This window comes from Bidens hawaiensis, unplaced genomic scaffold, assembly GCF_021521415.1.
Source record: "Bidens hawaiensis isolate Kalapana, Puna unplaced genomic scaffold, B.hawaiensis_p1.1 tig00038015_1, whole genome shotgun sequence".
Lineage (NCBI taxonomy): Eukaryota > Viridiplantae > Streptophyta > Magnoliopsida > Asterales > Asteraceae > Bidens > Bidens hawaiensis.
The window spans coordinates 43,515-67,448 of record NW_027505514.1 but is presented as its reverse complement, the minus strand read 5'-3'; the positions used below and the strand labels follow the sequence as shown (position 1 = coordinate 67,448).

At 34.0% G+C, this 23,934-nt stretch overlaps 2 protein-coding genes across 2 annotated transcripts; one reads left to right on the top strand and one right to left on the bottom strand.

The window, feature by feature from the left end:
- Positions 1–4,300: 4,300 nt before the first annotated feature.
- On the bottom strand, positions 4,301–9,746 carry LOC143613670 (ribose-phosphate pyrophosphokinase 3, mitochondrial-like). Its single transcript, XM_077087318.1, has 7 exons — positions 9,367–9,746; positions 7,350–7,665; positions 7,010–7,105; positions 6,407–6,475; positions 5,824–5,952; positions 5,640–5,739; positions 4,301–4,529 (listed from the first exon to the last, which is right to left on the bottom strand). The coding sequence occupies exons 1-7, from the start codon at positions 9,513–9,515 to the stop codon at positions 4,396–4,398; spliced, it is 993 nt and encodes a 330-aa protein (XP_076943433.1). The 5' UTR covers positions 9,516–9,746; the 3' UTR covers positions 4,301–4,395.
- Positions 9,747–15,425: 5,679 nt separating this feature from the next.
- Positions 15,426–23,015, top strand: LOC143613668 (glutamate--glyoxylate aminotransferase 2-like). Its single transcript, XM_077087316.1, has 14 exons — positions 15,426–15,471; positions 17,463–17,596; positions 18,423–18,488; positions 18,584–18,701; positions 18,807–18,888; positions 19,000–19,087; positions 19,653–19,811; positions 20,313–20,486; positions 20,560–20,691; positions 20,795–20,860; positions 20,937–21,001; positions 21,268–21,359; positions 21,893–22,049; positions 22,734–23,015. Exons 2-14 carry the CDS (start codon positions 17,480–17,482, stop codon positions 22,861–22,863), a joined length of 1,446 nt encoding a protein of 481 aa, XP_076943431.1. The 5' UTR covers positions 15,426–15,471; positions 17,463–17,479; the 3' UTR covers positions 22,864–23,015.
- The last annotated feature ends 919 nt before the right edge of the window (positions 23,016–23,934 follow it).

Sequence of the window (23,934 nt, the reverse complement as noted above, 5' to 3'; positions counted from 1 at the left end):
TCACTAGTCCTCACCCCACCTCCCGACTAGCGACTAGCGATTTTTACAACACTGCATGCGGGGCACTTGTAATATTTTGGTGCCAAGGATAATCAAATTGAGTACAATCTTCATTATTGCAATTCTTATTATAGTCTGAAACAACACAATCACCAGATGCGCGTAATCCATCAAATAAGTCGTCTATTTCAAGCTGCAACGCCCAAATCCATTGTATGAGAATTTCACCACCAAGCTTCGTGTATAACAAACTGTGACTTCGGAGTAATGATCTCTGAGAACCGGAAACGTCTTCGATTACATCTTCAGACGACGTAGAAACTTCAACACCCTTCTTCTGTTCTTCAACCATTGTTTCAATGATGTTCTTATGGTGTTCTACCTAAATGAACTTAAATCTTGACATGAAATATGAATACAATTATTAATATAAATCACACCCATTAATAGAAATTACGCCCAGAGAATCTAAGAAATATGTAAAATGAAATTTATAGAATGAAATTTAAATCTGCTAAGGAAGCCCTCCGTCGATGGTGTCAAAGTCATCCAAATGTTGAAATTCAGCTGTTTTCTTAGGTTGTGGTTGAACCTCACGTGGAGTTATATGTAGTCGGTGTTGCTATTGAACGGTCTCTTCACATGTTTGATTATTTTGAAATAAAATGGGTTCTAGACTTCTAACATGTAGGTTCAATTCGCCGCTTGATTTGCAGTAATGGGTTCCCCTGTCTGTGAATCCATGACCTTTTATTTTGCAGGTGGGTACTAATAAATATAGAACAACCACAGATAAGATGAAGCTGTGTTCTTCTTGGTGCTATGTTTTCCTTACTTTTGACTGTATAAGCCCTTATATATCTTCTTCTGGTTGGACGGAGAACAGCGGTTCGTAGAGGAATTCATATTGAACATTTTGATCTGCCCAATCTTTTAGTCTCTCGTTCCCCACTTTATGTAACCCAGGTCCCCGCACCTGGGTTACATAAAATAATAGTTGGTATTCCTCTTTTTACTTTAACTGGTTTACCATATTTCAATTGGCAATCCAGGTTTTAAGTGCCCCAATTAATTGTTTAAAATGCCTAAGTGATTGTGGCGGGACGTCAATTAATAATAACGTTATCTATGACACTATAACCTGCGTCATTAGAGAAAAAAGGATTAAAATTTACATGACCAGTTACATAACCATGTGTCCCTGATGAACTTGCCTGATGTGTCTTCTCTGTTCTAAAAGGACCTTCGATGATAATGGATTTCGGTCTCAATGATTATGAAAATTTTAGTTAAACTGTTTTTAGTAATAAATATTTTTTTTAGAAATATTAACAGCTTTAAAAAAACTATAATAATTACTAACAAACATTATAAATGAGCCAATAATAACTCATACATAAATTATAAAAAAATCTATAAACTATTCATAAAATGGATGAATAAGCCAAGCCCATCCCACCTAGAGATGGCCAAAAAAACCGGTTGGGGAACCGGTTTACCGGTTTAAACCGGAAACCGGTTTTTACGAAAACCGGTTTTTTAAAAACCGGTTTGACCGGTTTAGAAACCGCCGGTTCGTCTTTCGGTTACAAGTTCTAGATCCAAAACCGGTTAACGAACCGGGTAATGGAAAAACCGGTTTTTTTTATTAACCGGTTATGGAAAAACCGGTTAACCGGTTTATAAAAAAACCGGTTTTTTTTTATTAACCGGTTATGGAAAAACCGGTTAACCGGTTTATAAAAAAACCGGTTTATAACGGCTATATGACCGTTTTTTTTGTTTTTGGACCGTTTTTTTTTTTTTATACCATTTTACCCCCACAAACATCTATATATAGTTTAGGTTGGGTATTGGTTCTATCACACTCGATTATACAACTCCAAACGCTCTAAACGTTTATTTCATACGCGATTATTTTGTTATCTCACGCTCAATTATACCATATTACCACTCCATACGCTCTTATTTCGTAGTCGTTTATTTCATACTTGAGTATACCACTTTTATTTCGTAGTCGATTATCATGGCCTCCCAAAGTGCTGCTTCATCCGTCAACATGGGTGCCTCGAACACGGGAGAAACGGTCGTTCGGGTCATCCCCACGAAACGAAACCATGATGTTTGGCAACATTTCGACCTATGCGAAATGTCCAACGGTAGCCAAAAAGCTCGATGCAAACATTGTTTGAAGTTTTATGGCAAAGATGCAAACTCCACTTTAAAAGCGCATGTACAAAGGCCCTTTTGCAAGGCCTTGAAGGACGAATCGGGAAGTAGTTCGCAACCGGAGATGACGAATCAAGGAGCGGTGTTTACGTACGACGTTGAAGCGGTACGTCAACAGTTTTCAAACTTTGTGATTCAACAAACACTTCCTTTCAACCACTTCGACAACCCTCAATTCACGGAGATGATGCAAAACTATGTTCAACCACGCTACCAACACGTAAGTCGTTCGACTCTTAGAAGAGATTGTCTTAAAGCATGGAAAAACGCTAAATCCGAACTAATTTCATACTTTTCAAACTTACAAACTGGTGTAAACTTAACAACGGATGTGTGGTCGGTACCTCATGGTTCGCCCGACTCATACATTTGTGTGCACAAAGTTGAGTGAACTTCATTGTAGGGGTGCACCTTATTTTGATATGGGTGTAAAAATGAAAGAAAAATTTAGAAAATATTTTCAAGAACTACCCGCTGTTTTGACATGTGCTGCTGCGTTATACTCTTGCATCAATGTTGGTGGTGTTGAAGCTTTAATAGAAAAAATTTGTGATGAGCTAGGGTTAAACGACGATCAAAACCCCTATTATAGCCAAACTTTAAAGAATGCTTTCAACACCACCTTGTCAAACATGTATGATGTCTACCTTACAAAATACGGGTCGTCTTCCCAAATTCATGACTCGTTAAGAGCTGTTGCCCAATCCCAATCCCAAACCGACCTTGAAATGGGGATGTACTATATGATTTGGGAAGACGCCGGTAAACGTCAAAAGGTAAACACCCCAAGCAGTGAACTTGGAAGGTATGGTGGTACCAACTTTGTGAAACACATGACTCCGGATGAATTTAGAAGTCTTGATTTGCTGGCTTGGTGGAGAGGTAAGGAGGATGAGTTTCCGATCCTCGCCGCCATGGCCAAAGATTTACTAACGGTCCAAGCTTCCACGGTAGCTTCGGAGTCTGCTTTTTCTGTTTCTGGCAGGGTTATATCGATTAGGAGGACTCGACTCACTGCACCAGCTATAGAGATGTCGATTTGCTACAAGGATTACTTGGACTCTTTAGATAGGGCACAACATCAACGCTCACTCGAGGGGGAAATGGAGTATGAAGCGGGCTTGTATGAAGACGAGGTCAATGAAGGACACACTCAACCAATGACCGATGAAGAAGCCGCGTATGACGATTACCTAAGAAATAGCTCGGGATCGGGTAGCGAAGAAAATTAGTTAAAGAAACAGCAAATCATGAGGCAAATCTCTCTGAAGCTTCACCTTAACATTATTCATCTAATATATTGATAATATATACACGTACTTATAACACTGAATCGGTTAATTATGAGCGAGATCCTTAATAGTACTAATCGGATATTCATAGATCTGAGATTTGTTATTGTTCGTGATTATTGATACGGGGTCCAACAAGTGGTATCTGAGCCGTTGGTGCTCGTTTTACACTTGATTTGGTGTTTTAATTATTTCGTTATTGTTAGTTTTCGGTCAGTCCGTTTTGCCTTGTAGTTACCGGTTTGTTTATACTGTGAAAAAATAATGGTCTTCATTAAGTACAAAATATAAAAAACAAATATTCGTATTTGAAACCGCGAAATTTAAAAAAAAAAAAAAAAAAAAAAACCGGTTAATAAAAAAACCGGTTTATTAACCGGTTCTAACCGGTTTCTAAACCGGTCCTAACCGGTTAGACCGGTTAGGGTTTTGACAGCAAAAAACCGGTTATTAACCGGTCCGGTTATTAACCGAACCGGTTTTTTTCCGGGCCAAAAAAAACCGGTTTGAGCACCTCTAATCCCACCTAAGCTAACATCCTTAATTAAACATAATACCTAAATAAAATCTAAATAACAAAATCAAAAAGAACGATAATCAATTTATGTTTCTATCGACCAGAGTCGAGACGTTGTCTACTTGTCTTCGAATCCTATGCTATGCAGAAATCACTAACAACACTCTGATCTCGGATCGTTTAAGCGTAATACCGTAAGAAAAACAAGCCGAAGCAATACGCTACGCTATGCTTAATGGTTTCACATAAGCATGCTTTTATTAACACAAAACAGCAATAAATAATGAAAAATTCAGGTTGCTTTGGAACCAAATCTCTCTGTAAATCCAAAAATAAAAATAAATAAATACTCTGTCCTTATATTTGCAGGGTAGCTGCTATGGAACTAGCAAGACTCAGGACTTCAAATGGAGCTTTATTCTTCACTTCCTTCACCGTCAGAGGACATGAGTCTGTTATCCAAAAGAACGTCAACCCGTTATCCGGTTGTCCTGTCAAGTTTATGGTTTTTAAATTTAAACATAAAAGTGATGGAAGGTTAATCAGGCATCATGTGGTGGCGTTGATAGCCGAAAGACAAGGGTACATGCACCAATCAGCCGGCGTCCCGATGATTGAGTGCTATGTGCCTTATGTAATATGTCCAAGGCTTGATGCAAAACTACTATCGAGCCGGGGGTCTCACCGGAAGCAGCCTCTCTATCCCCATGGGGTAGAGGTAAGGCTGTCTACATCTTACCCTCCTCAGACCCTACCATAGCTTTGCTATTGGTGGGATATATGTACGATGATGATGATGATGATGATGATGATGATGATGATGAAATTTAAACATATATTTGTTAAATCTTTTATAATCACTCATACAACGTGCCGTCTCCATATTCCTTCTCACTATTTCTTTCCCGCCTCTCTCTTTTATTAAATACACTTCTTTTTTTAATAATGATTTGTTTATAAAGAAAATACCAATTACACTAACAAGTAGAGGTACACAAACCGGTTTAAAACTCAAAACCGATTTGGGTTGAAACTGGTTCGGTTTGGTCAAGAAAAGTCAAAACCGGTTTAAGATCGGTTTCGGTTCGGGTCGAAACCGGTTTTTTGACTAGGTTATAATCAGTTTCGTTTCGGTTAACCGGTTTTGGTGGAGAAAATTACAAACCGGTTCCAAACCGACGGTTTCAATCGGTTTCAAACCGGTTCTGTTTCGGTTCGATTTTCGGGTCAGTTCGGTGAACTGGTTTATTTGCCCACCTCTATTAACAAGTAACAAGACACATTTATTTTATCTTGTCTTTTATTTTAATAAACTTTGAAATCGAATTATGTAGCTTTTGCTTTCAAACAAATAGTAAATGAAACTCAAATTACATTAAATAAATAAACAGTAATCAATGAATTTTCAAAATCCAACTATATATTAATTTCTAGATATTTTTATTATTTTTATTAAAATCAATGAGTATATATATGCAATACTTTTTTTCGATACATTTTTTTCAACTATAAGATGTAATAAAGATTTAAAATTTTCATGTATTGATATTTTCCACTCAGTGTAGTAGCTAGTGCAAAATAAAGAAAATAATAATATGTACCTCCGGTATCATGTTTAAACCGCTCCCATGACCTCTTAGGAAAAACACCATGGGTCACATACGCACTCACTTTTTTTGCTCCATGTTTTGCCAACATTTTCTACAAGAAACAAATAATAATATTATTATTGAAATTAAAGAATTTATATTTGATTTCATATGTTCTTGATTTTGTTTTGCTCACCTGGCATTCAATCAGAGTTCCGCCTGACTGAACAAGATCATCAACTATCAAAACGTGACGGCCTTTAGGGTCTCCCTCTTTTATGCGCACAATTCGTTGGTCACCTTCCCTAACTTTTGCACAAATGATCTGCACATAAAAATAATATTATTTCAATAAAAATATATAAAATTCATATAATAATTTAATAGGTTTTATGCATTAAAATACTTTTTAGATATCTTTTACATTTTTACCGGTTTGATTAGTAGAGATAAAAAATATATTTTGCCTGTTTTAACTTCTCAACATGAGAACGTAAGTATAAATATAGTTTTATAGTGTTGTAATAAGTTTATTCAATTTACATTATTCTATTTCATCCAACATTTAGTTTCGATTATATTATATATTCTATCAATTCACAATACTTATCAGACAATCATATTTACTCAGTACTAGACCATAAAGAAGGTTAAAATGGTAATTTTCTATCATCCAAATGGTTCATTGAGAACATTGATTATGTGTTATCAAACACGTTTCATGCCTTAAGTAATATACGAAACATAAGAAAAGGAAAACATAAGAATGTATCACGTACCACTGGAAAGTGCTGTAGCTGTTTGTGAAACCGTTTCCAAGCACCGTCATCCGGAAAAGCAATGGATATCTATTTTTTCCATGATGTTGAAGAAAAAAAAGGGGGGTCTTAGACTCATAGTACGGTGATTTTAATAAACATCAAGGTCCAACAAATAAAACAAGAAATAATATACAGTTTACATTTAAAAACGCATAGACACAGTTGAAAGAAGAAAGTCGTATCAAACTCAGTAATTCATAGTTGACTACTTTACTATCTTAAACTGCATTTGCTTGGTGAAAAAATAATTTAAGCTCGTGAGTGTGTCAGGTTCGAATTTGTAAAAATCGTCGCATTTATCATTGATTAATATTGTTCTTTTTTAAATTTTCCATGAAGCAAATACAAATAGATGTATAGTGGCCACCTACCACATCACCTTAAGAAATAAACATACCAAGATAAGTTGCAGTATAGACATACCGTACCTTAAGAAAAACTAATATCAATCACTGCTTTATATCTACCGAAATAACTAAAAATCAAACTAGATATGATCGAGAATATACAAGCATTAAACCAAACAGTATAACATATGTAAAGCAATAAAAGTAACATTACATTGTCAGAGTCAGGAAGCTGTTGAAGCCTACTTTTAAGCAAAGGAATCCCGCTCTCGAAACACGGCAGGACATTATCATCAAAGTAGAATCTTTCCTGCAGGAATACATTAATGGCAAAAAGGTCACAAACAAACAGAATCTTATATTCAAGTAGTTGATTTAGAATACAAATGAACCAAAGGTCCTAGAATAACAAAGCAGGATTTTTTTTAATAAGATGAAAAAGTTCTATGTATAGGATACAATTTCAACCAATTTACTTACAAACGAGTCAATTAAACGAATAAATTTAAAAGAATAGCTTAAAAGGATAATGGAACAAAATTAATGGCACCAACCTGCAATGCATGGATATCATAAATTACCACACTAGTAGGTCCACCCCTTGATATTGGAATGTTGGACAAGAATCTAGCAAGAGTGAAAGCGGTTGCAATATCCCCTTCGTCTTCCATTCGTTCAGAGGTCCCGGTCGGGAAGAACGGAAGGACTAAAGTGAAAGATGAAATGAAGAGTTTTGGTAATGCATAACTGATTGATAGTTGCTCAAAGATAACTCCAGGAGAACTAAATGATGCAAGGAAAGCAACATGTTCTCCTCTTATTCCATGTGCATTAGGTATTGACAAGTTTGGAAATCCATCCTCAAATTTCCTGAAATTCCAATTCTTTTTTTGTTTACTTCAATTCAATATAATACGCTATAATCACAATAGTCGCATACCTAGGCCTGTAACGAACCAGACTCGTTTAACTTAAGCCGAACACGGACACTTAATCAAACATACTTTATTGTTCATTGAGAAAATGAAACTATTCGTTTATGTTCGTTTAGGCCTGAATACAAACATAACAGACGAACGTCAAGAGCTTGTTCATGTTAGTTTGTGAAATTTTAGCTGAACAAATGAACACACACAGACACTTAAACAGACTGAAACACGCACATGTTCATATTCTTAATGAACAAAACACAATTGAAAATACATGAACAAAAATGAACAAAAATAACCCAAAGTTCAAGTTCAAATTAATATTAGTAATGAATATATTTGAATGAATATTTAAACTAATGAACAAATATACAATACATTTGTTCATCAGAAAATTGCCTGCACATAATCACACATCAAACATAAAATTCCATACACACTCAATTCACATATATTAAACACTAATCACATATATAACTAAAACAAACTGTTTTAAAATATGAATATCAAATTGATTTCAAATTAATATAAGTAATGAATAAAGTTTAATGAATATTTAAACTAATTAACAAATATACACAAAATTGGCTGAAAGTTAGGTTCGTTTACAGGCCTAAACATAATCACTTCTAGATCAAGCCTAAAATTTCATATGCACACTCCAAACCTAAAATCAAACCTAAACAATAATCACATCAGATAAGAGAATAATTTCACCTCCAATTGAACAAATATAACCAAACGTAAACTATCAAACACAAATTTAACTAAACGTTGCCTAAACATAATCACTTCTAAATTAAATCTAAAACACCACACACACTCAATTCACATCAAATTCACACAAATTAAACACTAATCACAAATTTAACTAAACGTCCGGTTTGTTTACAATTACAGGCCTAAACATATTCACTTCTAAATGAAACCTAAAACTTCATATTCTTGTTGTATAAGAGTATAATTCACCTCCGATTGAACACACGAATGTAAACGAACAAACCGAGGCATTCGTTCATGCTCACTTCTAAATCAAACCTAAAACTCCATACACACTTAATTCACACGCATTAAACAATAATCACATCAAATAAGAGTATAATTCACCTCCAATTGAACAAACATAACCAAACGTAAACGTCTCCAGGCCTAAACAAAATAACTTCTGAATCAAACCTAAATTCAAACAAATTAAACACTAATCACATCAAATAAATCATAATTCACCTCCAATTGAACAAATATAACCGAACATAAACGTATCATACACAAATTACAGTCCTAAGCATAATCACATCTCAATTAAACCTAAACCACCACACACACTCAATTCACATCAAATTAAACACTAATCACATCAAATAAAACCACAATTCACCTCCAATTAATACTCCTGAGCTCAATTCACATGAAATAAAAGCATAATTCACCTCCAATTAATACTCCTGAGCTCAATTCACATGAAATAAAAGCATATTCACCTCCAATTGAACAAATATAAACAAACGTAAACTATAGTACACCTTTTTAACTAAACTTTCGGTTCGTTTACAGGCCTACACATAATTACTACTAAATTAAACCTAAAACACCACACACACTCAATTCACATCAAATTCACACAAATAAAACCACAATTCACCTCCAATTGATACTCCTGAGCTCAATCGCATCCGACTGCGCGGCAATCCGCTTCGCTAGTGCTTCCATTTCCGCCGCGTAGAACAAACACACCTTCTTCGAGCTTTTCAATCCGGAACTCATCGAAGCAGTTGTTGCCGTTGTCGTCATCACCGGCGGCTTAAGTATAATGTGAATCGGATCACTTCCGGCCACGCAATCCACCGTCCACTGCTGATTCTGTTGCTGTTGATGCGTGCCGTTGTCGTGTTGGCAGTAGACACGGTGACGGCTGATGTTAACAGATCGGCGAGTGAGAAGAGATGAAGGAGTAAATGTAGGTGAGAGTTTGTTAGGGTTTTGAAGAGTGTACGGACGATGCGGTGGTGGTTGTTGAGTGGTGGCCATGGTGGTGAGATGACGGAGTTTGTTGATGGCGAGTAATTCGGTTGGGATACCGGTGGGTTGTTGGAACGGTTTTTAACACCTTATGTTACTTGTACGTTATGCTATAAAATGTGTACTTTGTTTTCCTAAAGTAATAAAGCAGGGTTAGAGTGTACACACCAGTGTTGACTTGATATTATTATGTTGCTCGGTAGACCGAATCATTCAAATGTGATACGCTCGTCTTTTGATTAAAAAAAAAAAAAACTCGTATGAAGGTATGATTGTGCGATGAGGTGAAACTTGTTTCGTTCAAACATCTAACTAGTGAACGTCACCTACTTGACTAGACTCTCATTATCGTCTGGTGTCGATGAAACTAAACGATGGGTGCAGATATCGAACGTGGGTTAGCTGATGTAAGTTTTTTGAGATAGAGTTTGGGTGGTTGTACGTTGTGCTGTAGAATGTGCACTTTATTGTATAAAGGCATAAAACACGATTAGAGTGTTCACATTACTTTTGAGTAGATATTATGTCACGTTTAAAAAGGTGGTCAAAACATTCTTTAATTTTCCTTTTTTAACAGCTAGCAAATCATCTAAATGGGTTGCTGGTTAAATTTATCATATTGGGATACACTCGTCTTTCGATCCGAGAAAACCCTCACTTAAGGCCAACGCCCAAGAACACTCGCCCGAATGCACGATAGTGCGGTAAGATAAAACTCACTCAGTTCAAGGATCCAACTAGTGAAAGCCACCTACTCGCCTAGTCTACCATCATCACCCTGCCTCTGAAACTAAATACTATGGGGGCATGAATCGAACCTGGGTCGTATGGAACACCAAGTCTCTCCCTTACCACTTTACCACTAGCTTATTGACACTTTTGAGTAGATATTATATCACGTTTAAAAAGTAAAATTAAAAAAGGTTGTCAAAATATCCTTTAATTGAAGTTTTCAAACTAAATACATATTTAAAAAGTTGTAACTATCACACGGACATCGTTGAAAAGTGTTATGGATACGTTTTAAGTGAAGAACGAAACTATAGTATTTAAACCAATATTATACTTTACTTTAAAGTTAATCAAGTTAAAAATCTGTGTATTATACGGGTCTAAATTATTTTAAAATAAAGAAGGAATAAAGCAATAAATTAAGCATTACATAAATAACTTAAAGTTACAATTCACATATATCTAAATATATTTTCTTGTAAAAAGATAAAAAAGGATGAGATTGCAACAACATTATCCTAATATTTTAGACGAGAAAAGGTAGAAATGGAAAAAAAAATTAAATGGAAAAAAAATTAAATTAACACATGATAAAAGATGAATTTCTTTATTGTGAAAAATGTGTGATTTGGCTTTTAGTTAGGATTGGAGTGTTCACAACATTTTTGACTTGATATTGTCACGTTTAAAAAGTGAAACTCAAAAAAGAAGGTCAAAGCATTCTTTAATTAAAATTTTAAATAAAAGTTAATGCTTTAATTAAAATTTGAAATAAAAGTTGAAACGACTTATATGACACGATTATTAATAAAAAGTGTTATGGATACGTTTTAAGAGAACAAGCTGTAGTATTTAAACTAATAGCATATAGTTTAATTTAGAGTTAATTACACAAATAGTTCATGTGCTTTGGGCAAAGTTACACTTTTGTGATTTAACATTTAAAAGTGACAAGTTTGAGGTTTCTATTTTGTAATAAGTTTGGGAAAAATACCAAAATACTCTTACCTTTTTTATAAGGTGACTATTCGTGTAATTACCTATATCTAAAGAGTATTAACATAAAATATGAAAAATTATAAAACCACGATCACGGCAGCAACCATCAATCGCACTATCGATGATTGGAGACGACCAGACAACCCACCCAAACCCTTCACTATTCCCTGATCTTTAATGACGACATCATCTCTTATCTGATCTCCCCCCTTCTTCACCCCACAGCAACCAACCCGGTAAGTGTTTTTAAAACTAATTAGGTATCTCAGTCATTTTATTTATATAGATATAGAATACTTAAATGAAAGTTAGTCTTAGAACCTCAAACCCTAAACTTATTAATTATAGACTTTGACAAGTGTTACTTTGCTCAAATCACATATTCAAAGGGATTATTTGTGTAACTAACTCCTTTATTTTAGGTAGACGATGAAAATGATGGTAATATAACATCGTTATTATTATTATCATTAAGCATGGGCGCATGGCTCATTAACACATGACATAAATTGTAACGTATGGCACGTTTAGTGTCAAAAACTCAAACGTAATCTTCTATAAACTTGATTAGTCGATACAAACCCTAACACATCAATCTTCACCAAACAACCGAAGAATAGAATCAGAACAATTACAACTAACTGCGATTGAGATTATCACAAACAAGAACTCTAATCAACAGATGAACAATATCGAATTTCACCAACACATTGAAACCCTACGAAAGAGAACTTGGTGTTTTTTTGAGAACAAAGAATATAGCCACTAGCTAAAAAAAATATCTCCTAACCTATTATATATTAGACTTCCTTTTTAACAAACTCTTGAACGTCTTTCTTTTCTTTCTTTCAACTGGTACAAGCAGCAGCCCATCCAAAGAAGCCCAATAGCCCAATCATCCAAGCTCCAAGCCCAAATCAGCTTCCAACAACTCGGGCCCAGCAATCAGAATTAATACTCAAAACAAAAAATATAAAAAACCAATATAAGAAATTGAACTAATGAAATAACAAATTAATAAAGGATATAAAACTGATACAATTTATATAAGTTTTAACATTTAGTAAGGGGCGAACCCCCTTAAAAGGTAACCGAGTCAGGCGACTATTTTTGTGACAAGGTTTTAACACTAGACTTATGCCTACAAACGTGTGGAAACAATCATTTGGCATAAAAACCTTTAAATTCTAGCTGATAATATACGAAAAAGAAAATTATGATACGGTAAAGAACATTCAAAGAGTTTATGATGTAGAAGTATATCCATGAACCAAACGGACCCTAAAGTTTTAATCCATGATATAATTATGAGATCAAATCTAAATAGGTCTTTTTTACTAAGACATGGGAATTGGAAATGGAAAGAAACATTCACACATTTTGTTTACTGGGTTACAAAAGAATAACATAACGGCCCATAAATTTTTAGCCCGTGTCTCTACCCAAGCCTAACTATGTTCAATCCTATTCCTAATCCTAAGAATACTTCAGGCCCATGTGGTGGTAGATTTTTTTAAGATCCATAATGTATTGATGTTCCACACTTAAAAGAGTCCCCTTGTCCCCGCCGTGTAGCTCTGTTGGTTAAGAGGGTGTAAGACTTAGAACAATAACCTACAGGTCGTGGGTTCGAAACCGATCATAAACGCCAATCGCCTTGCCACTGAATGAGGCTGATTTACCTCTCACATGATGGGCCCGGGACGGTAATTCTCTTATCCAGGTATCAACAAAAAGGCTGACAAAAAGGTTGGAGTGAAACGTTGCAAATGCAATGTTACATACATAGTTATAGTTGAGTGTGTAACTGTTTTAGTTACATTCGGTATCAGAAACTGTAATCCAGTAGCAAGTCCAACAACCACCGAAGTTCCAAATCATTACCGACCCTCAATTTCACTAATGAAGTTCAAAGTCAACCAATGTTCAACGTCATTAACTACCTTTAGTTTACTACCGAAGGACATTTACTTCCAAAGATCACGTCCAGATGTTATTCCTTGAACCCCATGAAGAGCCAAATCGTTGGCTCTATTAGGGCGTTGACCCTAATGGAGCCCCGACACCCCGCCAAGGTATCCAAGCATTAGAGGTCCCCTGTATATATATTTATCATTTAGTTTACAACTAACCATCCCGGTAAAAGTATATGCTAATTATCCAAATAGTTTAGTAAGATTAAGATGACCAAACAAGAGCCATTCATAACTTGATAAACACATAACTCCACTTTTGATAATAATCTCTTTTCTCCTATCTAAAAAGTGGATACATCTTTGTCCGATTCCCATTATTGGATTGAGACCATTTGGACTAGAAAATTGAAGGTAAACGGCAATGAAGATTGGAGATGGTGAACCAATATGAACCATATGTTCATAAGCTGGGCTCATATCTCGACCCAAGTCAATGATGTTCAATCCAGGCCCTTGGTAATGGTATAAGTTTTATGACCCATAATGTATTTGATGTTCCACTCTTTTAACACATGTAAAAGACAACCTATATGGCCATATTACCCAAAAAATAAAAATAAAAAAATAAAAAAAATCACGTAGGCGTGTATATATATTGATAATGGACGTGCACTTGTAAAAGCTCTAAGTGTAAGAAACTGTTTTATCAAAGAAAATATAAAAATTAGCTCTTCATTAAGGAGGGTAAAAGTTATAAACTATTTATAACATATATGAGATATTTCACTTTAAATATATTAAATTATCAAATATATCGTTTTTGTGATTCCTAAATATTCATTACTAAGTAGATAGCATATTACTTGTATACTACACTAGTTTCTAACTTAGTTGTTTAATATAATATATTTTTTAATACACCCCTCTACTTGAAGCATCTCTGGCCTAATATATCTCCTTTATGCGCGCACCCTATCTCCTCCACTGTCCATAGACCTTCTACAAAGACTGACTTTTCCGTTGTGTTCTCGAGTCTCATTTAACAAGGGGAGAGAAATAAAGAGAGAAAAAGATGAAAAAAACCATGTTTCATAAATATTTTTTTAAAAAGGTAAAGAGAGGAGAAATGAGGGAAAATGCCGGAAAATTTGAGCATATTATCATCCTCATAAATTAGAAAGATAAGAAGAGAAAATATTTGAGTCTAATAATAACTTCCTATCAATTTCTAAATTACTCACATATATAACTCCCTATTATAGTTTACTTAAAAGGGTATAATAGGAAAATTTTATCTTTCTTTTCCTCTCCTTCTGGAACACCTAAAATGTATAATTTCCTTTCTTTTCCTTTCATTTTCATTAAACTCGGGAACACGAAATAAAATCACATATTTCCCTTTCCCTACATTTCTTTCTTGTCCTAATTCTCCTTCCTTCCCCTCTCCTTTTTAAATAAGACTCGGGAACACAACGTTCGTATGAGAAACGTTATAGTTCGCCTACTCTATTCTACAAAGTCAGAGCCACTCGTAACCTTTGCGTTGGATAGGATCTTAACTCTTAATCTTATGTGAGTAAACATGACTCCACTTTTATGTAAACATGACTTGATAACAATCTCTTGTCTCTCTTCTAAAAGTGTACACACATCTTTGTCCACTTCCCATTATTAGACCATGACAACTTATGCTACAAAATTCATTCAATTCAAAGTAAACGACAATGTAGATTGAGGATGTGGTGAACCAATATGAACCGTATTTTCATACTTTCAACTCACACCACACTATTATCTATTTATCTTATCACTCACATACTCATTTATCCCAAAATAAACCCCCAATTTCCCATCAAATAATCCATCCACTCCAACTTCAGTGGCTCACACTTTTCCTGTTACAATATTTTGCCACGTCAGCACACTTCATCTTATTATTATTATTACTATTACTATTATTATTGTTATTATTATTACATGCCAACACACGCATTAATTACCAGTTCCTCTGCTTGCTCTCCTAGGGTTTGAGCTCTGGAACGCTAATTCATCAGTCGTACGGACTCTATTGCTTCAATTAGGTACTATTGATCTCAAATTGACGTTATTAACGCTTTGATTGTGTAATCGTTATGAGTTGCCGTTGCTTATACTGCTTCTGTTGGTTTCTGATGCGTGAATTTTGTCGTGTAGTGTAACGACTATGTGTTTTAGCTTCGTGAATGCAATCGGTTTACGAACGAGCAAATTGTTATCGAATTTGAGCTAATTGAGTATTGAATAGTGAAACATAATAAGTTTCTGATACAGTATTGATATTATTTTTTAAAATTCTGTTGCGAAGCGGAACGTTAACGCGCAAACTAAAAAAGCGTACTAAAAGTTCGAATCAAGTAGTGTAATTATGTAATTACAGCACAAGTGTGCTGTAATTACACTATGTTGTATATATAATTACACTACTTGATTCAAACAGTTAGCACGCTTTTTTAGTTTGCACGTTAGCGTTTCACTTTGCAACAGAATTTAAAAAAAATAATATCGATACTGTATCAGAAGCTTATTATGTTTGATTGTGTAAACGTTATGAGCTGCCGTTGTTTATATTGCTTCAGTTGGTTTCAGATGCGTGAATTTTGTTGTGTAGTGTAACGACTCTGTGTTTTTAGCTTCGTGAATCTGATCGGTTTACGAAACTGTTGTTGTGTTGTTTTAGAGGTTGAATTAGGGCGAATTGTGATTGAATTTGAGCTGAATTAGTATCGATCATCGCTTTGTTGTAATAGTCAAACGTAATAAGTTTCTGATACAGTATTGATATTGCTTTTTTGAATTTTGTTGCAAATTACTTCTACTGATTTTGCATGCTGTTAGTGTTTAATAATCTATAATTTTATTTGTTTATCCTATTGTTCAAAGTGAAAGTTGAATATTAGGCTGATTTGAGAAGTCAAAGTGTGTATATCTAAGTATACCAAAAGTCAAAGTTGAGAACTATGGGTTTCTGATGCATTAATTTTGTCGTTTAGTGCAAGGACTCTGTTTTTTTGCTTTGTGAATACAATCGGTATAGGAAACTGTTTTTGTTTTGTTTAGAGGTTGAATTAAGGCAAATTGTGATTAAATTTGAGCTGAATTAGCATTGATCATCGATTTGTTGTAATATTCAAACATTATAAGATGTTGGCAGTGTTGTAGAAGTAGAAGCAGAACTCGCTAGGCGCTAGTTGAGCGGTGGCGTACTGGCTAGCGATTATTAGGAATTAATCGAATTGGAATTTTATATATAATTTTTCGAAGTTATTTACACACACATACACAAAGAGTTTTCAAAATTTTATATAAAGTTTTTCAAGCTTATTAATCGGATTGGAAATTTATATGTAATTTTTCCAAGTTATATACACACAAACACATACACAAAAAGTTTTCAAAATTTTATATAAAGTTTTTCAAGCTTATTAATCGGAATGTAATTTTATATGTAATTTTTTGAAGTTATATACACACACACACATGCACAAAAGTTTTCAAAATTTTATATATAGTTTTTCAAGCTTATTAATCGGATTGGATTAATAAGTACAATTTTTCAAATACTTGAAAGATTTTGACTGATTTTGGACCGGCTTTGACCAACTATCGATTATTATATCCAATTAGGTGAAATCGAATCGGTAGCATAGTGATTAATCAACTATTAGTCGGTGACTGACTAATCGTGATTTTTTACAACACTTCTATTGAAAGTTGAAAGTTAGACTGACTGATATGAAAATCAAAGTGTATCTATCTAAGTATACTAAAAGTCAAAGGTGAGAAATATAATGTTTTGCTATGTAACATGGGTCTGTTAGTGTTAGATACTTGTCACTTGTGTTATATTCGGCATGGCATAAATTGTAAGATGATGTTATCAAAGAGTTCTAGCCTTATTTATGATTATCTATGATAAATTTAATGAATACGTGGATTAATAGATGAAATATGTCTGTATATGTAACATGCTAACATGCACACAGCAATTGATTTTGTAAACAATTTCAGACTAATAACTGGTTCGTATCACTAGTGATTTAACCAAGAATCATGTCACCCAAGGCATTGGACTATGATCAGCTTAATGAAAATGTGAAGAAAGCCCAGTATGCTGTGAGGGGTGAGCTGTATCTTCGTGCTTCTGAGCTTCAAAAGGAAGGCAAGAAGGTTAGTTAGTTATTTATTAGTTTAATTTATCTAGCTTAAGTATTTGTCTTCGTTTTTGTTTATTGTTGGCCCTTTAGTTGCACAATAATAGTTGCAAGAAACAAAAAAATAAAATCAAACACAAAGCATTTTCTTGGCTCAGCAATTTGTCTATAAAAATTAATATTTACTATGAATAGGATAACTGATGGGAAGAAGGTAGTACTTTTAAATCAACCCAAATTAAAACTTTTTGGGGCCTTTTGCTGTATATGGAGATATGCTATTGTTCAATATGTGATAAAGCGAGTTATTATACTAGTTAAGCATTTAGGGGCCTTTATGTTCTTTGTTGATGATGTTTACTTCAATTTGTATTCTTATATTTTGTGGGTCTTATTCAGTCCTCACATTAAGTGGAGTGGGCCCCACAATTATCTTCTTTCTCCTCACACCATGCAATATAAGGACTATTTCAAATATATACTTCTAAAAGTTCAAAGTTTCATATATATTCTTCTAAATATTATAATATTAGTTTTACCCTTTAAAACACTAAAAATATCACTTTGTACTCATTCTACAGTAAATAACACAGTTATAACCTATTTTTACTGGCAACAACGAGAATATTTAGATGACCCACAGCAGGGGTGTTCCTATTTGTTTATGCATGATAAAATTGTTCATTTACTATGAAACAGGTAAATATGACATTTTTAGTGTTTGAACCTTTTGAAAGGTATATAATATATAATAAACATGATGGAATGTTTAATGTTCTAACCTGAAATGTCGATAAAACTATGTTTTTAATAGCTCACAGTTTTTAACCATTCCTTTACAGATTATCTTCACCAATGTGGGCAATCCTCATGCTTTGGGACAGAAACCTCTAACATTCCCTCGTCAGGTTTGTGCTAATTAAAGTTTTCTGGCAAATTCTTATATTGCTAATTAAATATTTTGGCATCATATATCTAATAAATCAAAAATATATTGTTGCAGGTGGTTGCTCTTTGCCAGGCTCCATTTCTTCTTGATGATCCAAATGTTGGGCTCATATTCCCAGCTGATGCAATTGCAAAAGCAAAACTGTACCTTTCTTACACATCAGGGGGTCTAGGTATTTTTTAAACACACCTTTTAATAACTTATAAATTTTCTGTTTTTCTTAAAACCTTTTGTTTAAATAAAATTATTAATAAGCAATGTCTTATTGATCCTTTAGGTGCTTATAGTGATTCCCGTGGTCTTCCTGGAATAAGGAAAGAAGTTGCCGAGTTCATTGGCAGGCGTGATGGATATCCAAGGTCATAAACATATAATTTAAAAAACTTTGTACCTTTTTTAGGCAATTTTTATTAATTATGAATTCACGTTTTGCACCAAAACTAACATTTTTTTTTTGTAATTGTTGACAGTGATCCAGAACTCATATATCTCACTGATGGTGCTAGTAAAGGAGTGATGCAGATTTTGCAAACAGTTATTCGTGGTCAAGGTGATGGGGTATGTAGTCCCATGTCCAAAAATATCTTTTGCTTAAAAAAATAAGAATTATTTTAATATGTAAATAACCACATAGAGGCCTGGTTTCGAACACTGGCTCAACCCTTTTCTAGTAACTTTTGCTATGAATGGGATTTTACTGGGTACGCTTGTTTATGTAAATAACCACGTAGTTGTTATTAGCAATCACAACTTACAATGCATTTACAATTAATGCAAATCTTATATCCCTTACTTGACTACACATTCTAAAAAAATATGTCAGGATTGAATGAAGCTCGTTAAGTAGCTAGAAATTGATGAGTTTGAGAAAAGACTCAAAAGAGATCAATAAAAAACCATATGGTCAATAATGGTTGTAGTTGATTTTTTCAATTAAAAGTTTAGACAGGTAAAAATAAAACATAAGGGAGTGTAAATACTGCTTAGGAAGTTGAGATAATATGAGAGAATATGTCTTCTTATGTCTATTCTGTTTGTTTATTTTCATATCACTTTGTATATATGCTTTTACATAGCTCCATATTTTCATGTTTCATAATTTAGTTTTTTGTCATTACTTTAGATTCTGGTTCCAGTCCCTCAGTATCCACTATACTCAGCTGCAATCTCTTTGTTTGGTGGTTCACTTGTACCATATTTCCTTGAAGAGAGTGCTAATTGGGGTCTAGATATCAACAACTTACGCAAGTCAGTCGCAGAAGCGCGTTACAAAGGAATAACTGTAAGTTTTCAGTTATTTACCCAATTTATTACATTTGTCATTAGGGATTAGAATGTTCCAATTAGGTCACTCAACTTTAAAAAGTGTTCCAATTAAGTCATTCAACTTTCATTTTTGATTAAATTAAAGGTTTTAACATGTTTTTTTAGCATTTTTCTTTTTTGTTTCACATAGAAAATGTTTTTTTTATGAAGTTGACTCTGAGTGGCGACGTGAAATTTTATTTTTTATTTTTAAATTTTAATATAATTAACATTTTTTTAATTTTTTAAAATTTAACTACATATATTGCAAATTCCGACTCCCACATCTTATCCTCCATTTCTTTCTTGACGCACAAAAAAATCAGTGAGACTTGATTTAAAGATTTAGTGACCCGATTTGGAGAAAATATGCATCAGTGACCTAATTGGAACACTTTTGAAAGTTGGTTACTATTCTATGAGATTTTCCCAATGTGCTTTTGATGTTTTAAGTTTATAATTAATTTATTATGATTAGGTAAGGGCAATGGTGATTATAAACCCTGGAAACCCAACTGGACAATGTCTTAGCATCGATAATCTGAAGGAAATATTGAGATTTTGTTACCAAGAGAATTTGGTCTTGCTTGGAGATGAAGTTTATCAGCAAAATGTTTATCAGGATGAATGCCCGTTTATTAGTTCCAGAAAGGTGATTATTATCTTTCATGCTAGTTTTTGATATTCGGATTTGTTTTTATCTTAATATATGTTGCACTTTGAAGGTGTTGTTGGACATGGGCGGACCAATTAGCAAAGAGCTCCAGCTTGTTTCGTTCCACACGGTGTCAAAAGGTTTCTTAGGTGAATGCGGACAGCGTGGTGGTTACTTTGAGATGACAAACATCCCTCCAGAGGTTTAGTTATTAATTAAAATATTTATTTTCAAAATCTTAAAATACTGCTTAGGACAAATAGACAATATGAGTATCTTACTAAATGTTTAATCTGATGTTACAGTCAGTTGATGAGATATACAAAGTTGCATCGATTTCACTCAGTCCCAATGTTCCCGGGCAGATATTCGTAAGTTGAATTTTAATAATATAATTGATAAGTTTTAATATTATTCCTAAATTAATCATTTTTAAACTTATAATAGATGGGATGCATGGTTAGCCCTCCACAACCTGGTGATATCTCATATGCCCAGTTTATTAGAGAGAGGTACGAACTGATCATTTATATTTTGATCTATATAATCACTTATTTGTCATCCTTAAGGTTATATTAGTGATTAGTCATTCCGTGGTTAAATAATACTCTGGATACAACATTATGTTGTCAATATCAAAGGGTATGTTAGACATTTTGTTGCCTTAAAGTTTGCAGCAATTACTTTTATGCCCCATTGGTGTTACTTTGGTTTAGAATTAATCTATTTTGTCGTCGTTGGAGGATATTTTTAGTCATTTTTTGGTAAATTAATGCAGCACGGGCATCCTTGAATCGCTAAGGAAGAGAGCTCACATGATGACAGATGGATTCAACAGTTGCAAAAATATTGTTTGTAATTTCACAGAAGGTAAGCCATTTTCTTAAATAACTACCCATCTTATCTTTCTATGGTTCAAACGAGCCGAGCCGCTCGAGATTGGCTCAATAAAAAGCTCGAAACGAGCCGGGCCTCAAATAAAACTCTTTTTAGTTATTGAGCCCAAGCTCTAGCCTTGTGTATTTTTATGTAATAACTCTTTTGGCTCCTACGTATTAAGTTCGCACTGCCACAGAGCTTTGGCTCGTTTTAGGTACTGCATACGAGCTCGAGCCGAGCTTAGGCTCGTTTGAGGTTTTTCTCAACATATAAAATAATTAAAATGCATATGGATTAATTATTAATAAATAATAAGCGAGCCGAGATCGAGCTTGAAAAAACAAACTCAGGAGCCGAACTCAAGCTTTAGAAAAAGAGCTTGTAACGAGCTGAGCTCTAGCTCTCGTAAATCAAAACAAGCCTAGTCGAGTTCGGGCTCGACTCGGCTCGTTTTCACCCCTATATTTTTCTTAATCAATCTTTTTAAACTTTTTTTTTTTTGGTTATGTGAAATTGTGAATTAGGTGCTATGTATTCATTTCCACAAGTTAAACTACCTCCAAATGCAATTGAAGCTGCAAAACAAGCCGGAAAGGTTCCCGATGTTTTCTACTGCCTGAAGCTCCTAGAAGCCACCGGCATTTCAACCGTCCCTGGTTCAGGGTTTGGTCAAAAGGAAGGGTAAGCTACCTTTTTTTTTAAATGTTAATCCATTCATTATGATTATAAAACTATGTTGTTACAATAATAATGTTTATTAAATAACTAGTAAACGGCCCACGCGTTGCTGCGAGAGCGTTAATACACGTTAACTCGTTAAGACATAAAGTTACTAATGTGTGTACATGCGTAATGACAGGTCTGATTTTAATAAATCTATATCAACATGGAGATAGAAATAAGAAAATATTTATACAAAATTAAGTTGTCGTGAAGAAAGCATAAAAAAATATATGATATTTAACCATTTGCTTTGATCGCGCATTGCGTGAGCTCTGTATTGAATAAAATTTTTATTGAGGCGTATGTAGAAACATTAACATTTGTATTCGAAATTTAGAGTAGCATTACTACATGAAATATATATATATATATATATATATATTGTCTTTGACCCAGATTGGTTTCGAATGAAATTTATACTGAAACGTAAATATAAATAGTCACGTCACAACTGTGTATATAGAATTTAAGAAACATAATATTTTCAAAAATTAAATATGCCAAATGTTAATTATATAAGTCTAATTTTGCAAATGCATTGAATATGAAAAATATAAAATAATATTAAAAATCAAACTTCAAAATAACTACCTAGTAAATTTTGTGAGTTAACCACCATATGGTTTTTAATATGTATAATAGGGTTTTCCACTTGAGGACAACTATTTTGCCAGCTGAGGAGGACATGCCTGCAATTATGGCAAGTTTCAAGAAATTCAATGATGCATTCATGGATCAATATGAAGGCTATTCAGGGTACTCTAGGATGTAAGTTGTGTTTTATCGGTATATTATATGCGTGTATAGCTCACCCGACCTTGTTGTCGGCTACTTGTTATTATTGCTATTCAACTTTCAACGTTTCGTATTTTCTGTTGATGTGTACTCACTCAAGTATGTTAATTCACATCCTTTGTTAACCAAGTTCTGGTTTCTATCGCATATTTATCGCCTTTTTTATGGTATATTATTTTGTTGATGCCATAAGATAGCATATTAATTGCTCTGTTTTGACTCGATAATTTCTTGGCTCATTAAATATTTTTCTTTTGTTATGGATTTCGTGTTATTCATTAAAAAGTAGTGTTTATATCGAAAAATAGGCTTCAACGGTGACTTGGCCCGTTAAATGTACATTTTGAAATGGGTTACTTGGTAAATTATTGGGAAGGGTTTATTGGTAAATGGTAAGTAAAGATCTAGTTTGGTAATTTAGTCGTGCTGAGCTCGACCTCGATCAGACTCGGCTTGTTTCGACTTACAAGAGTGGGAGCATGAGCTGTACTTGTTTCGAGTTCTTTTTATAAAGCTTGAGCTTGCCTCGTGAGTCGTTTTTTCAAGCTCGAGCTCTACTGAGGCTCGGGTTGTTTAGTAACACTTCTATTATCTTTATATATTTTGAGAAAAATCTTGACAAGCACAAGCTCAGCTTGAGCTCGTGTACTGGACCTTAAACGAGCTAAAGCTCGCCTGTGTGGTGTAAAGTTAATACATAGAAGTCCAAAAGAGTTTATTAAAACACACTAATGAGGATCTAAGGTAGACGAGAGCACCAAATACTAACTGAATACGACAAATTATAAGCACAAAGGAGTACCATACAACCATGTTTAGAGTCGAAAACATGAAAATAACATCCAACAATTGTCAATCGCGTGAGGACTTATAGTTTGTTTTTAACAATTATGACTCAGACGTCTTTTTTGTCAGACGGCTCGAAGAGGCGGATAAGGGTCCTTACTCCGTCTCTCACAATGTATTAGCGTATTACTATCGACCCTACTAGAGAACATGTACTAAAAAGAAAACTAACGAGGTGCTAAACTACAAACAAGAGTACATC

Coding starts and splice junctions, on each gene's coding strand:
- LOC143613670 (XM_077087318.1), bottom strand. CDS start 9,515: ATGACGACAACGGCAACAACTGCTTCGATGAGTTCCGGATTGAAAAGC. Junction 7,106..7,349: donor ATGATATCCATGCATTGCAG/GTTGGTGCCATT, acceptor GTATTCCTGCAG/GAAAGATTCTACTTTGATGA. Junction 5,740..5,823: donor GAACTCTGATTGAATGCCAG/GTGAGCAAAACA, acceptor TGTTTCTTGTAG/AAAATGTTGGCAAAACATGG.
- LOC143613668 (XM_077087316.1), top strand. CDS start 17,480: ATGTCACCCAAGGCATTGGACTATGATCAGCTTAATGAAAATGTGAAG. Junction 19,812..20,312: donor CGCGTTACAAAGGAATAACT/GTAAGTTTTCAG, acceptor TATTATGATTAG/GTAAGGGCAATGGTGATTAT. Junction 21,002..21,267: donor GCCCAGTTTATTAGAGAGAG/GTACGAACTGAT, acceptor AAATTAATGCAG/CACGGGCATCCTTGAATCGC.